At 40.3% G+C, this 18,746-nt stretch overlaps 1 protein-coding gene across 10 annotated transcripts in view; it reads right to left on the bottom strand.

Moving 5' to 3' along the window:
* SPATS2L (spermatogenesis associated serine rich 2 like) overlaps positions 1-18,746 on the bottom strand; it is a 183,926-nt gene that overhangs the window by 71,295 nt on the left and 93,885 nt on the right. For all 10 annotated transcript variants that reach the window (XM_053596709.1, XM_053596714.1, XM_053596712.1 and 7 more), the window contains one exon: positions 16,614-16,674. In XM_053596709.1, the coding sequence (XP_053452684.1) occupies positions 16,614-16,652 (39 nt within the window). In that variant the 5' untranslated portion in view covers positions 16,653-16,674. The remainder of the gene's footprint in view (positions 1-16,613; positions 16,675-18,746) is intronic.

Raw genomic sequence — 18,746 nt, 5'->3', positions numbered from 1 at the left:
TTAAAGAATGTTCTTCTTAGTAAAGTATCACAAGAATGGAAAAGCACGCACCCTATGTACTCAATACTAATTTGAAAGTAGCAGATGAACAACTACAGGCCTACATGAGAGAAAAACCCAATTAAATTCAAGTAGTGGGGGTGGGGAGGGAAGGAATGAGGGTGCTTGGTAAGCTCCATCCTAACAGGTACAATGTAGGGGTTGTATGGTACACCTCCGGGATGAGGACTCAAATATAACTCATAATACCTAATGAAAGCAAACTATGAAATTCAATTGTATATACCCTTATATTAAACGGAAATAAAAAAAGAGAGAGAGTGAAAGGATGAGAGAACTCGAAAGAAGGGAGGGCCAGAGGGAGGATGCTACATATTGATAGTCCTTGGTCCCAGCGCTGCCTTCTGGTGTAGGCACATATAACCCTTTTTCTGCAGAACAGCCCTTCATTTTTTAAAAATAACTAAACTGTTTCCAAGAATTCCACCTTTATGGAATTTTTCATAAATTGTGCTTCCCAGTTTTTTTAATCGTCTGGTCAAGCTCTTCTGAGTGTATCCTATTAAAAGGTGATCCTATAAGAAACGCACATTGTTCCAAGTGACTGGAGAAGAGAGAAGAGTGTGGGGCCTGGACCTGCCTTGGCTGGAGACTATTTATCCCTTAAAGGAGTCAGAGATGGTGTTAGCACTTCAGGAGCCACAGTTGTCACTGGCTCAAATGAAACTTACTTGAGACTAACTCTCCCTGGATTGTTTCTGTGACGTGTCCCCTTTCCTATACTTGGGCAACAACTTTCTAGTTGTTGTAAGGGTAGGATTTCATATGCATCTTTGTTAAATTTCAGTATGCAAGTTGTGACTCATCACTCTCACCAGCTGTTACTTTTTGGAACTTTGCATTTTGCCACCCTAAACAGGAACGCATGAACCATTCCTCCCAAATAGTATCATCTTAAAAATTAGTTGACATCGTCTACATCTTAAAAGATTTTTTGACTTGAATTTTGTGTTGGCCGGAGCCACAGGAACTTGCCCCAGAGTTGCTACTGATCATCTGTTCACTTGTTCATTCATGCCTTCAGTGGGTCACAAGGCACTGACTCCCAAGCCACTGACTCTGTTAAACACCACTGACTCTGGTGTTTAACAAGGAACAGGGAAGACAGTGGAAAGTGAATGACTTTGGGTTTCTGGCCATGGGATCATTCCCAAGGAAGGAACAGTGGTGCGGACGAGCACTGTGCTTGAGGGGGGACAAGCTTCACTCTTTCAGTATCCAGGAAGCACCTGAATGAATCTACGAATCTCAGGGAAGAACTGAGCCAGGGACAGACATTTGGGCACTGACAGCATCATATACACAGCAGTTGTCAGTCCTGACTGCAAAGTGCAATCACCTGTTGAATTTTTAAAATATACCTACATGCGGCTCACCCCAGACAATCAAATCTGGGACTAGCTTTCCTTTTTTATTCTTATTTTTGTTTTTTAAGTTTTCCAAGTAACTCTAATAATATCCATCTAGAATTGAGAACTTTAATGAGAAATATAATGGAAGTCATGGATAGCTAAGGGAGAATGAATAGTTTCTGCTTCTAACTCAGAATATTCAGTAAAATCTTTCCACTCATTTTCTTTAGAGTTTAAGGTCTTCGCTTGGGGGGGAAACGGAGATTATTGACATCCACACTCCCTATGAGGTTTTTTTTTCTTCCCGTTTATTCACAGAACTTTTCCAATAAATAGTACCATAAAAGTATAAGTCACTATTATCTTTTAATCAATACCAGAATAAAGGAGTTGATTACCCTTTAGTCAATACCAGAATAAGGGAGTTAGGTTAATCGCTAAACAATATTAAACTTGGACACTTCATTGTTGTAGAGAGGAAGCAGATCACCCAGACGCCATGGAAACTAGGAACACACTCATTCTTTAGAGGGAGTGTATTTGTTTACCCAGAGGCAATCTTTTTATTTTAACAGCTTCATCCAATTTTTAAAAAGCACACAGGTTTAAACATCAGTCAAAATTATCATGTGACTGACAAGATCTTGTTTTCCCAATGATTTTATGTTTGTTTGTTTTGCTTTTCCTCTAAAGGCCTAAAAAGAATGAAAACTACCTTGCATTCAGCCTTAGCTGAGCTACTAAAATTACAATTTGAGCCAGGAAAAATTTAAAAACCACCAACAATTGCCCGTTGATGGATAAGAGAACAAAGAAAAAGTGGTATATACCAGGCCTGACAATTGAGTTCACAAACTCATCCTAGAAAAAGTGCCACATACCTCAGTGCCCCACATCACTGTGGTCACCTTTGAAGTGCTCCCCTCTGGAAGGTGTGCACCAATGCCAGTGCTACTCCACCCTTCAAAGCAATTTTGGAACTTTTTTCCTAGAATGGCCATCAGAGCTGTCATCATATGATGACACCCTTGATGTCCTGAATGTTATTGAAATGTCTTCCTTTCAGTATTTCCTGTATCTTCAGGTCAAGGGAAAAGTCACTGGAGGCCTGAGGAGGTGGAAGTGAGGAGGTGGGAGAGTGTTCCTTATAGTTACTTGTTTACTAACTAAAAACTTCCTGTCGACAGCGTCATGTGAGCTGGTGCATTGTCATGATGCAAACGAGTTGGTGGTGAAAAGTTCAGGTCTTTTCCATCTAACTTTTTCAGCACTTCCATATTGTAAATTTGGTTAAGTGTTCAGTTGGTATGAATTCATTATGAACAATACCTCTGATATCAAAAAAGGTTAGCAACATTACTTTGACTCTTGATTTGTCAACTGACGGAACATTTTTGGTGATGGAGAATTAGCCAACTTTCACCAGTGACCCTCTGATACTTTGTTTCAGGGTCATATTGGTACACCCACTTTTCATCACCAATGATAACATGGCTCAAAATATTATCTTGCCTCTCCAAAAGGTCTTGGCAAACTTTGACTCTCTTTTGCTTTTGTTCATCGGTGAGCTCCTTCTGGACTACTTTTACACACCTTTCTCATGATAAGATTTTCCTATCCATTTCTCTATCAATGTTTACATGGTCAGCTATGCTTCTCACAGCCAGCCAATGATTTTGACACACACTTCTATGAATTTCTGCAATGTTTTTTTACGTTCTATTCATTACTGGCCACCTTGACCTCTCTTCATCAGTGATGCTTTCTCTTCCCTCAGAAAAATGTTTAATCCATTTGTACACTGCCATGTTCTTCATGGTATTATCTCCATAAACTTGGACTAACGTGTACCTGATTTCACTTCCACTCTTGCCGCGTTTAATAAGAAATTTAATGTTTGTTTGTTGCTCTAATATTGTTTGGACAGCACACAAAAACATGCAAAAGCATGCAAAAATAATGAACATCACTCAGCACACAAAAACATGCAAAAATAATGAACATCACTCATCATCATTTTGACATCATGCATCAAGAACAGAGCTGTGAGATGCTGATACACCAAGGTTATGAAACCTTACAGAGCTCTTTGTACAGAGCTGCCAAAGAAAGTGCATGGGGTCAAGGTCACCAAACTTAATTGTCAGACCTCGCACATACAGTGGCATATTATTCAGCCTGCAAAAGAAGGAAATCCTGCCATGTATGGCAATGTGCATGAACCTCAGGACATAACGTAAGTGAAATAAGCCAGTCACAGGGCAAATACTATATGATTCCACTTATATGTGGGATCTAAAAGAGTCATACTCATAAAAGCAGGGAGTAGAATGGTGGTTTCCAGGGCTTGGAAGAAGAGGAAATGGGGAGTTGCTGTTCAATGGGTATGAAGTTTCAGGTATGCTTTGTGCCTATAGTTAACAATACCACATTGAGCAATTAAAAACTTAAGAGGATGAATGAATCTCATGTTAAGTGTTCTTTACACAATAAAAAGAAAAGAAAAACATTGACTTTAGGTTATGTAATTGATACTCAATCATTTCAATACATTTTTATTGGTAATTATCTTCCAGAATTGGGAAGCAGAGTTCTGAAGGATCCTCACCACAGGAGGGCATCAGAAATGCTATGGCAGGGAACCATAAGTGGACGTTAGAGATGGTGTAATCAACTTCTTTTATTTTGTAAGAAACTAAAGTACAGAGAGATTATGTACTAGGTTCAAACTGAGACAGCTAATCTGTATCAAGGCCACAGTTGGCACTAAGGTTTTCTGATCTGTGGCACAGCCCGGCCCCCTTTCCGTATCTTACACAGTGTCTACAAGGTGGGAAAGGCCATGGATTCATCCCATGTTTGAGCTGGAAAGGATTCTGAGATCCTCTACATCAGCAATCCCCAACCTTTTTGGCACCAGGGACCAGTTTCATGGAAGACAATTTTTCTACAAACTGGGGGGTGAGAGGATGGTTTCAGGATGATTCAAGTGCATTACTTTTATGGTGCACTTTATTTCTATTATTATTACATTGTAATACTAATGAAATAATTATACAACTCTCCATAGTGCCGAATCAGTGAGAGCCCTGAGCTTGTTTTCCTGCAACTGGACCTTCCCATCTGGGGATAATGGGAGACAGTGATACCTGAAGTGTGTTGCTTATGGCCCATCTACTCTGTAATCTTGTTTTGGTTGCTGTCCCTGCAAAACAAAAACAAAAACCCTGCTTCACAAAGATAAGGTGTGGGAAATGGAAACAGGCCTTTCAGTGCTTTTGTGGCAATCTCAGGATATCCCGTCTTGACTTTTATCCTGAACGTATGGGGATTTGAAGTTATCTCAAACATACTTTTAAGGCCACCATCATTTGCCATCTTGAGCAGTTGATCCCTTTCCAGCTTAGACAAAGTCAATTCACCTGGTTTCTTCACGAGAAGATCATAGATCCATTCCCTCCCCGTTCGGGGGTCTTCTGTGCTGGAAGTGATGCCCAAACCCCTTTGAAAGCTGAGATAGATGCCCATGTACCAGCTGGGCGAAACAAGGCCCTGGCTTGGTCTCTTTCAAAATCTCTATTAATGTTTGAAACATGTCAAAAATCCCAACATCCACTCATATCCCCATAATTCCAGTTTAGCTTTGGATGCAGCCACTTTATCTGCCAACTTAAACACAGTTGTTGTTCTCCCCTGAGGAGACAGAGTGGGTTCATTGAGCAGGTTGAATATATCACACAAGGAGCAAGTTTTGTGATCCATTCTATGTCACTGACATGTGCTGCCAGGGGTGACTGCTTTTCTAAAAGAAATCTCTTGAACAACTCTTATAACTCAGAAAGCATGGTCAGTGAGCCACCTTGAGAACTCCATCTCACTTCTGTGTGTAAGAGCAGACACGTGTGCTCTGTGGCCATCTGCTCACAGAAGCGCATAAAGGGACGAGGGTTAAGGGCATGCACTTTAATGTGGTTGATAATTTCAGTCACAACCTGCAAAACGTTCAGGTGACATTTTTCAGCTAGCCAGTATTTCTCTATGGGTGACACAGTGCGTAGACTTACATTCAGAAGTGACCTCCCTTACCCGAGTAGTGAAACCAGAAAGCTTCCAGTCACGGCAGCCGCTGTGTCCACGCATATACCAACACAAAATACCCAGTTCAGTTTTCCTGATACGTAATCATTCAAAGATTGAATTGTTCTGCAGCTGTGGTGTTGGCTGGAAACAAGAGCACACATACATACCCTCCTGCGCATCCTCCTGAAAACTACACCGCACAAAAACAAGCATTGTCGCTTTGTCGTCAGCCTTGGAGACTCGTCCACCAGGATTATGCACTGCAGTGACTCATTAATCCTAACAACTGTGCCTCAGTGTCCTCTGCTATCTCATCAGTCCGTCTAGTTACGGTGCTGGCTCAAAGAGGAACGCGGGCCACCTTTTGAACTGCAGTCTCTCGTAATAGTTCACGGCAAACGTCCTTCGCAGCAGGCAGGAACAACTCTTCCCCAACAGCAAAGGGCTTCTTCACTTCAGCAATGCAGGCAGCCACTCAGAGTGACACTCTCCATGCAGACACATTTGATGAAGTGGTGGCCTTCAGTAATTGCTTCTGTTCTTTGTGTTGATGTTTGTTTTTCCTTTGAAAAACTCCAGAGGCTTGTCTTTTAATGCAGAGTGTTTGGTCTCTATGTGGCAAAGCAGAGTTGAAGGTTTCCTTGGCTTCACTGGATAGCTGGTCACCAAATATTACACAGAGCATTCTTGGAGAATGCGAACCACCCATTGCAATGAACCTATGATTTAAGTAACACTCTTGGTATTTTCCTTTAAATCCAAGTTTCATTTTTGTTGGCAATTGATTTCTGTTGTCTCATCGTTGGGTCTTTTCCCCTTTTCAGAGAAGTTCTCCAGTGATGTTAGTTTTTCACTCATTTTTTCTAGGGTTAGCTTGTGGGCTTACCAAAACTGTGACTGAGACAAGTGTGCAGTGTGGGACAGTGGCACGGACAGAAGTGGTAAATGAAACAGTGGGCAGCCCTGCCCAGACTAAAAGAAATGTCAGATTTGACTTAAAACCTGCCACCAGATGCAGCTGTACAATTGCAGTACGTCAGCTCACTTGCCACTCTAAAGCCTGCCACCAAGTACAGCTTAATTGTCACTTGCCACTCACCAATAGGGTTTTGATATGAGTCTGCAAGCAATTGATTATTATGGTCTCTGTGCAGTCAAACCTCTCTGCTAATACCACTCTATATTTGCAGCTGCTCCCCAGCACACAAGCATCACTGGCTCAGCTCCACCCCAGATCATCAGGCATTACATTCTCATAAGGAGCATGCAACCTAGATCCCTCATGTGTGCAGTTCACAGTAGGGTTTGGAGTCCCATGAGAATGTAGTGCCCCCGCCTTCTGACAGGAGGCAGAACTCAGGTGGTGATGTGAGCCATGGGAGCTGCTGTAAATACAGACGAAGCTTGGCTCCCTGCCTGTCACTCGCCTCTTGCTGTGTGACCTGGTTCCTAACAGGCCAGAGACCCTACCAGTTTGTGGCCCGGGGCTTGGGGACCACAGATCTGCATGACTTCCCTCATTTGGTAAAGATACTAAAGGTAGGAGAGTTGACACAATGTACAGAAGGACACAGTTTTCATTAGAATTAACAGGTCCCTTTGTTACTTGCGATGTGGTTAGAAACAGAGGCTACTTTTAATAGAAAATAAGATTACCAAGTCACTGTTTAGAAGACACCCCACACTGATGGCAGTATGGCTTGCTCTGCTTGGTAAGGGAAGGGAAATTCTAGTTTGATTATTAATTTGTGAATTGCTTTAGAAGAGTGGCTCTTAAACTTTTTATTTACTATTTTTTTTTTTTAGTAAACATAAAAATCTCATGCTTTTATCATGGCTGAATTCCAAAAATAGGAATTTCAACTTCTTTTTAAAATATGTATAAAACTTAGTCTCAAGCATTGTGACAGCTATGGAAATCTGCTTTGGGAAGCTCAGTTGACAGCCCTGCTACTGCCCTCTGGGCCCCCAGTGCACATGCACCCCAGCCACACTGCCCCCTGGGCACTCCCCATCAACACCCGAGACAGTGAGGTGCTGGAAAATGCTTCTTTCTGAGGGGCTCAGGACTCCACAGGGCAGCTTTGGCCTGAAACTACCTCTCATCAGCCTGTAGAAATGTTCTTTTTTTTTTTTTTGAGACAGAGTCTCGAGCTGTTGCCCTGAGTAGAGTGCCATGGAAACATCATAGCTCACAGCAATCTCCAACTCTTGGGCTCAAGCGATGGCCTTTGCATTTTTAGTAGAGATGGGGTCTTGTTCTAGCTCAGGCTGGTTTCAAACCTGTGAGCTCAGGCAGTCCGTCCGCCATGGCCTCCCATAGTGCTAGGATTACAGGCGTGAGCCACTGCGCCTGGCCTATGAAACTTTGTTAATGCTTTGCTGCACGTTTGAGAATCTCTCTACTTTCCTTTCTTTTTCCACTCCTGTCTCCTTTTTATTAGAGACAGGGTTTCACTCTGTCACCCAAGCTGGAGGACAGTGGCACGATTATCACTCACTGCATCCTCCATGTCCTGGCCTCAAGTGATCCTCCTGCATCAGCTGCCTCAGCCTGCCCCGTCGCTGGGATTACAGGCATGTGCCCCCCTACCTGGCTACCTGGCCTTTCAAAGATGTCAGATATTCATGGAAGGCTGAGGACTCTCCCTGTCTGCTCCAGCCTTGTCCCCTTCATCGTTTACAAATCCTAGCCTCCTCCTCCCTCCCTCCTCCCCCCACCCAACACCTCCCTTCTAATCTCATTTCATCTTGGCATCTGCTTCTTGGAGGATTCAAATGAAATACTTTTTTCCCCTAATTACATCTGTCTTTTCCTCACTGATACTCTAATACTTGTTTCAACCAGGGAAGGCATGTCCCATTTTCTTCTTCCTCCTTGTGAATTGAGAATTACCATTATAGAATATTGGCTAAGTTATTTAACCAAATATTGATTAATTAGCAAATACCTGGGGGAGCTTAAAGGTCTATATGACATTACTATTATAGGTGCTACTAGAGACACAAATTAAAAGTTCATTAGGAGCTTGTGATCAAGTGCGGAGACGTATCTTAACAGAGAAAAAGTAGTTTTAACAATAATAATACAAGCAACATACTTTTAAGTGTTAAATTTATCCATGCAAATCTTTCTATCTGTCTATATTTTTAGTGTGGAAGGTCAGAAAAAAGAAACCATGGTTGCAAACTAGTCATTTTTTAAACTGTAAAAATTGGGTAATTGAATACGAAGGATCATTGTGAGAAATAACAAGAATGTTGCTAAAGTATCTCTAAATCCCAAGGGATTGCCAACAGAAGTTACTTTTTCCTGCCACCAATGGATTTCATTTTTTACATGCTTTTGTATTCTTCAGCATTAACCATCTGTCTTATATATCCACCTCTCAGCCACAGAGCAAGAGGGGCTCTGACTCAAAGCTGAAGGGGTGGGGAGCAGGAGAAGCAGAAGAGAAACACGGTGAATTCCAATCATGTAGCTTGGGAAGAGCAATAGGATGCTAATCCCACAATAGTAAATTTCTTCTTATCCCCTGAAACCGATGCTGACATTTCCATTTATTCATTCAGTTCCTTTAGACTCCCTGTCAAATCTCCCCTGGTTGCCAAGCAACAGAAACAGCAGTTCTGTACATAAGCATTATGCAACAACGATTGTCAATATTTCTCCTTTCTTTGAAAGGGAAATTTAATGACCCTTCCCTATGAGAAAATGATGACAAGAACCTGTCCCCAGTGAAATGTGTCTGAAAGCTGTGCAGCTTGTGTTCTTGCTGTTTGAATCCAAGGATTCGGCGGTCTGGACTTACATGCTCTTGCACAATTATGAAATTAAAATTTGCTCCAAAGCTTGCATGATTTGGTCTTTCAAAACAACTGCATAGCATTAAAACTTGTCTCAATCCCATGACAAGAGTTTTCTACTAAGTGGAGTTAATATTTTGAAGTTGCACAACGATGGGTTTCTTACGTACGCTTGCTTTCTCTGATCCTGCTAAAATCTCTTTATTCAAATGTTTGGGATTTTTTGACCATACTCTCACACATGAAGACTTGAACTATATTTCAGTACTCATAAAACACAGATCAAGACAGTTTAGGAAAAAAATAATAAAATAACAAGCATACACTTATTATAAGATAATAAACCATCTGCCAATCTGTTATGGTCAGATGCCAGGATACCAAGACATAAACACGTTCTATCTCAGGCATCTGCAGAAATGGCACCTCTTTGGACAAGAGACTCTTCTCTCCTTTTCTAGTCCTCTTACTCATTTTAATGATTCTATACGATTATTGTTTGCAGTCCAATTTACCTCCATAACTTTACAGCTCTAAAAGCTATGCACCATAAGTGGCAAGACTCAGCAGCTATTGCCCATTTCCATAGCATTGTATCATCTAGTCTCACTTACTTTTTGTGGGGCTCAGCAATAGCTACTCAAGTTTGAAAAAGTCAAGTCCACTTTTATGTTCTTTTTCTCATTTCAGCTTTTTAGTTTTTTCTTTCTAATCTTGGTTCTCTGGGAATTTATATTTTGAGTTCCAAATAAAAAATGTTAATTAACTAGAGCGCCTTTCCCACTTTTAATTGTAAAATAAAAAGAAGAGCTCCCCCCCCCCCGTATGGCTTGTATTACTAATAGCTCATAAAGCAGTTCCACATTTATGATTGTATTTGGTGACTGTGTGAGGCAGGTTTTATTATCATGTCCAATCTAAAGATTAGGAAACTGAGGCCCAGAAAAGTAAAGTGACTTATTTTAGGGTGCTCAACTAGTAATTGAAAAGCTAATAATCTCTGATGTTGGTCTCCAAACTCCACACTCTTTTCACAGCCTTACTTCATTGGAGATCACTTCCCAAGTGCACTGGATTCCTTAGGGTGGCTTAGGGATCCCTTGTTGGAATTAGTTATTAGTCCACAAAAGGACACTCAAATAAATAAAGAAGTAAATAAATAATGAAAGGACACTCAGCAAATATTAACCCCATTTACAAACAAGGATCCCCTCTACTTTCCCTCACCAGGTTTTGTTACTGACTTATATTCTTTTTTTGTGTGTGTGTGACATGAAGATTTTATTAAATTCATATTTCAATGTCTATAAGTAAAATGTACTGCATGTAGTCACACTCATTTATTTGCTCATCTTCTATGGACGCTATAATGTTACAATGGCAGAGCTGAGTGACTGCGATAGAAACCATTTCACCTACAAACTGCTGACTTATATTCTATTTAAACTGATTTATAATAATGTATGAAAAATATCTGACAAAAAATTCTATTTTGTCTATGCCAGTTCTAATAATCCTTCATTATTCAGTAGAGAATTTCATTTAAAAAATTTGTAAGTCTCTTTTAGCTTGATACCCAAATATTTCACATAATAAATAATCTAATGGTCACTATCAAGCTCTCTGCTTAACTTATATATGAATTTCTAAGGTTGCAGTTCTTAAAAAAATACATCTAGATAAGAGGTGTAAAAAGTGAATCTTCCCTAAATATGAGATCCTCAATTAACCCAAAGATTTTCTTCTGATATCTCTTCTTAATAAAATGAGATTTGGGGAATTTTTTTCTCCCTTTCATTTTACTTATGTATTTTGGTGCGGTAGGATATGACGGGTTACTCACAAAAGGATCTAATTTGTTATTATGAAACTTATCTGAGACTGCCTGTATTTGATAATCATCTCATAAAGAGGCTGCTATTCTGTAAGACCACAGGTAGTCAACCGAAGTAACCTAAGTTTCTGTTTTTAGAAGCAATTTAAGAATGGTTTATTTAATAGCAAAGAGAGTACTAAAATAAGATGACATTTCCATTAACCTACATTTCATTTTTCAAGAAGGCTTGAGATTTTGCAAAATATCGTGAATGGAAAATGTAGTCTCTAAAGAACTTAACTATTCCAGCAGGCATGTTCATTCATTCATTATCCATTCAGTTATCTAACTCTAACTGGGAGGTCAACTCTGTATCAAACCCAAGGATAGCAATAGTAAGACCCGTCCATGCCTCTGAGGAGCTCACAATTCCACATGGGGAGACAGAATGACAACTAACAATTGCACCACTTGGAATGACAGCCGTGACGAAGAATGCAGAGAACCCCACTGAAGCACAAGACAGAGAACAGAGGAGGGGCAAATAATTCAGGCAGAGCAAGAGGAAGGAGAAACAATTCCGACAAGGAGGGCTGGGTCCTGGAGGAGTACCTCCCAGGCAGAGGCAGCTGCCTTTGCAAGGCATGAAGCAGACGCAGTCAAGGCCAGGCTGGCTGGGCTGAAGGGCGTGCGTGGATGTGGTGGTACGAGGGTGCACAGAGAGACTGGTCTGCTTGGGCACAGGATGTGTGTCCTGCTAAGGAGGCTGAACTTTGACTCCAACCACACTCCCAGTTTAAATCCTTGCAGTTTCAATACAACTTAAAGACACTTTAAAACAAAACCATTAAAAAGAGTGTCAACTTTATGTTTCAGTTGTCTGGAGTATTTTAAGTCACTAGCTCCTCCTTTGGACTAAAAGCTGCATGAAGACAGAAATTAAATTACTTCCTCACCAAAGCACCTGCTCTGATTCAACTCATCCAACAGCAGACTCGCGAGAGATACCAATGAACTCATTTCTACACCAAGATGTACTATTAGGTATTTAATTCCCCACATTGCTTGAGTAATTATTGTATCAAAAACACCTCAGAGGTCTGTTCTCTGATCTCTAAAACCTTACAATCTAAGACATAACACTTACTGTTATTCTCAATTTTCAGAACTGAAATGCCATTGTTCTGTGTGACAGATTGAGAAACAAACTAATCATAAAAAGGCCATAAAAGCTAATAACTAAAGGAAGTGTACTCAAATAAATCAATGTAAAATTATAAATGATCAGACTTTTCAGTTGTTTGTTATGATTTATTTTACTGAGTTGAAAAACCTGTTAACCTTTTGGCACGGGAAGATGGAATTCACTAATTGAGTTAGATGGAGTTCTGCTTTCATGGTCATGCAGATTGATAATATTTACAACTTAAACATCAACCTCTTTCCAAATAGTGCCAACACTTTGATAAGTTGCTGAAGTGCAGTGGGAAAACACCATCTACTGTGAATCTTCACATGGGTATCTGACAGCACTCGTGACAAGTGGATGAATGTGGTGCCCAAGAAGGAGCGCGGAGTGTTCACCCTGAACCTGTGTGATCTGTGCGCTGATAGATCAGCCTGTTTCCCCTGCTGGCTCGATGCCACCTCTCTTTTGGATAAGACACTCTAATGTTAACTGCTGAGCCTTCCTTATTAGTCTGTCCACTAGCTGTGCTTTGCAAGGATCAACGCTGAGTCTGATTCTTTAAAGTGTTTTTCCTTTCTCCGATCCAACTTTAGAAGCTGTTCTATCCATCCATCACCTGACGTTTGGAAATGGGCTACTCTTCTGGCAGCACTGTGGTGCCCAACCTCGCTTCTCTAATTAGGGAATACATATTCTCACTTGAGTACTGAACTGTGAGTTAGGGGCTATATAAAGCCATATGAAGACATAAAAGAGGCACATCTCTCTGCTGTTGTTTACTCAATGGTCAGTAAGTTTGTAAAGGTAAAGGAGAAAACAAACTCAGTTTCTCTTACTATACATGCTCATGACATGGAATACTTCTGTGACCTGTGGGCACCAAAATGTGTGGGGATTTCTCCCCATCCATCCTTTAGCCTTGGATTCTTTAGCAGACTCCAGCTGGGTGTCCTCTAATTGAACTCAATTCCATTATATCTACCTTGAGATAGCATCAGTTCTCACAGGTAAGAGCTCAGTCCCATGAGACTTTCCCCCACATCACATACAAATACAGCTGACTCCCCGTGTCCACAGATGCCACATATGTAGATTCAACCAAGAATCAAAAATATTAGAAAAAATAAAACAATAGAAAGTAACAATACAACAATAAAAAATAACACAAAACAATATAGTTAACAACTACAGAATTTACATTGTATTAGGTATTAGAAGTAATTTAGAGATTATTTGAAGTATACCAAAAGATATGTGTACGTTATATACAAACACTATGCCATTTTATATGAGGTACTAGAGCATCTATGGATTTTGGCATTCACAATGGTCCTAGCATTAATCTCCCTTGTATTCTGAGGAACGGCTATAATTATGTGTCACTTAAACTTTTGACCAACTGGCTATAAATTATGAGTTCCCACAAACCCCTCCATGAGTTCTACTCTATGTGCTCCCTGCCTTAGGTTGGGGCTGCTTTTCCATCTGAATGCCTACGGCAAAAAAAATCTTAAGTTAAACCACCATAAATCGAGACCGTCTGTAATTTGCTAGAGTGGCTCATAGAACTCAGGGAAACACTAAGTCTACTGGTTCATTATAAAGGATATTATTGGTCTTAAGGTTATCAATGAACACCAGATAAAGAAGTAAAGAACAAGGAATGTGAGAAGGGGCTGGAGCTTCCCAGGGCTCACCACCTTCCAGAAACCCCCATGTGTTCAGCCCAACTGAATCCAGTCCTTTGGGGTTTTCATGGAGGCCTCATTACATAGGCACGATTGAGTACGTCATTTCCCATTGGTGATTAACTTAGCCTTTAGCTTCTCTTCCCTCCCTGAAATTTGGATGGGAAAACTGAAAATCCCAGCTCTCTAATCACCTGGTTGATCCCCACGCCCCACCTAAAGGTTGACTCATTAGCATGAAAAAAAACCCATACCATTTTGGAGATTAGGAGTCATATGTGAAAATCAAATGTATATTTCACAATGTCACAAAGTTAAAACAGTTTTATATTAAAATAATATGGAATGTATTATGGAATACAATGGATAGAAAATTTGCATCAATTTTTAAGATAACATATAATACTCCAAATAAAACATAGGTTGGTGGAAGTCAATTTTAATCATATCCCCAGAGAATTGGGCTAACAAGTTTGCTCTTCTGTGCCCTGTGGATATCTTGGCAGCAAATCTTAAGCAGCAGTGTGTAGAAAGAGCACAGGCTTTAGAAATAGACACAGCTGAGTTTGAATTCCTGCTCCTGTATCTTTCTTAAGAGTTTGACCTTGACCAAGTTGAGTTTGTCCTCAAGCTTCTGTGTCCTCATCAAATAAGAAAGTTGTTTAATATGAAGATTTTATAAAAAATACAGCATAGTTGCTGATAGAGCTAGTGTGAGCTTTTAAAACCATGTCAGATCAAGTCATGCTCCCATTTAAAACCTTCCAACTGCTTACTGTTGCCTTTTGAATACAGTCCTATATGACTCCATCATGGTGTTCTAGACCTTTTAGTATATGGACACCCTTTGTCTGGTGAAGACTACAGGGTCCTTCTCAGACTAATATTTCAAAATTCATACAATAAATTATTACAAAGGAAAGCACTCATGTTGAAATACAGTTAAAATACTAATAAAACCCCAAACTTACACTTTAATAACATATGTACTTTTCTATTAACATATCAAATCACACAATATAGCATCAGGTTCTGTAATTAGTTTTGAAGTAGTGATGAACAAACATTTCAGGATATCTGCAACAAATGTAATTTGATATGAAAATATCTGTGATTTCTAGTTGTGAAAGTCATAGGCTACTGAAAGTCATAGGCTACTACTGTGGCTTATTTTTTTCTTTGCCTACATTCATGACTGAAGGAAATGCTAAATTTCATTTAAATGTTAGCAAAGATAAAAATGTGTTTTTATATTGAAAGATAAAAATATATTTGTTCCCATCCAAGTTCCTTGTTCTCATCCAAGTTCCTCGGAGGTCTATGCACCTGGTAAGAGCCAGCATTCTAAGGAGTATTCTTCAACCTCACCTCTCATCATCATCCCTTCTGCCTTCCACACTCTGGCCACCTTGGCCACTTGTTCTTCAACAAGACCACCTTAGGCATCTGCTTTTGCCTTTGGGATTCTCTGCCTTTAGATCTCTGCATGGTTGTGGTTGTTTCTCTCCTATAGTTTTTATCGCAATTGTAAAGCAGACTTTCCCTCTCTCTCCTTTATCACCCCCTGCTGTGTCTTCCCCATAGCATTTACCCCTGTCTGACAGGACTGTGTTCATTTGCATATTCTTGTCTATCTGTGAGGTTCACGGGAGCAGGAGCCTCATCTCCATGTTCCGTGCTTTATCCCCAGCATTTAGAATAGCAGTTGGATCTAGCACATCTTTGTAAGTAAAAGAAAAAAATACTGAGGACTCCATCAGTGTTACTTCTGTCATCTTTCACTCTGTATTTTTTGCGACAAACTCCTGCCCTCAAGTGGTTTCCCATCCAGTGGCAGCTGTGGTGGCCAACTGTGGAAGGAGGTACCAGCTCTACTCAGGCTGTCCCTCTTGCCTGCACAACCATGGGCAAAACACTCCTAGGGACCCAGCTCCTATGGTGTCGGATGGGTGAGTTGGTCTGTGGTTTATGATCCTTAGGAGCTAACAGTTCAAGATGCCTTATGGGGCAGGTGATGGATTCTGATCCTAAGTGGAGGAAGCATTGCAGACTTGGGAGGGCTCTGAAGGGTAATCAGTCTCCAACAAACGACCAAGAGGAGGCATTTTCACAGTTATGAACTCTTAGGGTTGAAAGAACCTCCAAAGGCCACCCAACACAACCACCACGGAACACACTGCGTATTACTATGCATCCACTTCTGAAGAGGTAATGTAATGCTCTGGATCTTACGTGCAACCTAGCGCAGGGGTTAAGGGAATAAACCATAGAATGGCATGCTCCCTGGGTTCGAGTCCCAGCTCTGTTTCTTACAAGCCACACAAACACAGCCAAACTAGTTAACTTCGCTGTTTCTCAGTTTCTACCTATGCAAAATGGAAATAACAGCAGTATCTCCTTCATGAGGGTATGGTCAAGAGAAAACTAATGGGCTTAAAATACATTCAATAAATGCTACTTATGATTCTCTCTGCTAAACCATTTTCTAGTGTGGCAAATTTACTATGTATATGTCCCCTAAAACCATTTCCCTTCTTCCACTGCAATTGAGTTTCCATCAGCCAGGGACTGCATTTACCCAGGTCAGTGTTTCTGGGAGCCAGCATATAATTTGATCTTACCTTTTCCTTGACATTCACGTGAGTATTCAGTTCAGCCATCTTGCTTTTAATGGAATAAGTCCTATAAGGAAAGGGAAAAAGATTAATGTCAAAGTTTTAAAATTGATTTCTCAACGTGTTATTTTTGGTCTCTGTTCTGATATAGCAAACAATTTTGTTCCATCATCATCATAAATACCATTTTAGAATGTAAAAATACTTTCAAGCTAAGCATTTGACTTTGATATGTTCTAAAAGCATATTACGGTCACTCTGGAAGACAATGTGAAATCTTTCCTTCATTGCTGTAGTGACATGAAAAATGACAAAGACAGAACGTAATGTGCCCAAACTGTGTTTCTTCTTATTAGGTGAAAGAAAGGTGGTCAAAAGCAGTGAGAGGAGGGAAATTGTTCCTACTTTAAGCAGCCATTGTCATCACAATCCTCACCGTCCCAAAGCTTTTATCAGCCCCTAAGTAGTCCAACAAACACTATCTCCTACGTGTACATAATTATACCAAGTGCTACAGAGAGAAACAGGAGAAATGGTTCCAGGTTTACACACAAGAAACACGTGTGCCTTTTCTCTCTGTCTGGAATGCTCCAACTTCAGACCTTTGTAGGGTTGTTTGTTTTCCTGCAGTCTTTACCTGAGTAACACCTCCTCTGAGAGGGCCTCCCTGACCTATCTCAGGTTACCACTTCCCCGCCGCACTCTCCACCAGTACATAACAGTCTTCACTTCCCTTTTCACTTACCAACATATCAGGAACAACCGTCCAGATCAATACGTATGTACCTCCACCATAGTTTTTAATGACCATAAATTCATGATCTCCAGTTTCAAATGGACTCTTAAAACTCCTCATAAGAACTGCCACTCCGTGCCCCTCCCCCAGGGCTGGGGGGATAAAGTGCAAATGGTTAATGGCTGCAAAAATCTTCTTAGCTAGAATGAACAATATTTGACAGCACAACAAAATGGCCATAATCAACAGTGAGTTAGTGTATACTTTAAAGTAACTAAGAGTAGGATTGGAATGTTCCTAACAGCCAAGAAGTGATATATGCCTGAGGTGATGCATACTCCAATTAGCCTGATTTGATTAATTCATATTGTATCAAAATATCTCACATACCCTGTAAGAATACACAACTCTTACGTACCCACAATAATTAAGACTACAAATTAAAAGTTTTAAAAATAATTTTTTTAAAGCTTGCCCATAAGCCTTCTGTCTCCCTCAGCTCTTTAGGTTTCTGCCTTGGTTGTCCAGGCTTCTTTGTGGAGTGGCCGCTCTGAGAAGATCCGCATTCCTAACATTGAGCTGTAGGCTTTCTTTCCTTTATCTGGTCAAAATCATTCACCATTTTTATGGAAGATATATCTGAAGTCTTTCATAGTTTCAATCTTTTTGAAACAGAGAATAAATGACTTAAATGCATGCATAGATTGGTTCAGAAATTAGCAGCTTGTCAGGCCAAAGTATCAATATATACTCCCTATTTGCGTGTTGAAAGCTTTTTGTCAATCAAGAACGCTGAAACACTTCAGCATATTCTTTTGGTCTTTTGTTATAAAGAGTGCCCCCACCTCCAGAGTTGATACATGGTAGGAATAACTTACAAAAATTCTCTGATTTCTCCCCACAATTTTCTTTTCTCCCCCACAATTTTCTTTTACACCTACCAACGCCTTAAACAAAGCACAAATTCAGATCCATTATCTTTTGCTGATTTTAGGATGAAAGCTTGGCAATATGCAACATTAACTCTATCACCATTGAAATTATTCTCAAATAGGAACTACATAGACATCAAATATTAGACACAGTAAGACTTTACTTTTACAAGTTTCCACGTGATACTGCCACTGAACCGTGCACGTGGACATGCTAGCAGAGGGACCCTGTGTCCTCACTCCCGGCAAGGCAGCTCTGCCCATATGTTCTGCAAAAGCATCCATTGTATTGACAACATTTCTCATTTCCTCCAAATGGTAAATTCTTTTTTATTAAATCATAGCTGTGTGTATTAATGTGCTCACAAATGGTAAATTCTATATCCTCTGACTTGGCATACAGGAGGAAGTAAATAATACTAGCTGACAAAAACACTTGAATTTTACACGTATTCTCACTTGTTCCTTTCC

The sequence above is a fragment of the Nycticebus coucang genome, chromosome 7 (assembly GCF_027406575.1).
Source record: "Nycticebus coucang isolate mNycCou1 chromosome 7, mNycCou1.pri, whole genome shotgun sequence".
Classification (NCBI taxonomy): Eukaryota; Metazoa; Chordata; class Mammalia; order Primates; family Lorisidae; genus Nycticebus; species Nycticebus coucang.
Note: the sequence above shows the minus strand (reverse complement) of the source record. Positions and strands in the feature narration are given on the sequence as shown.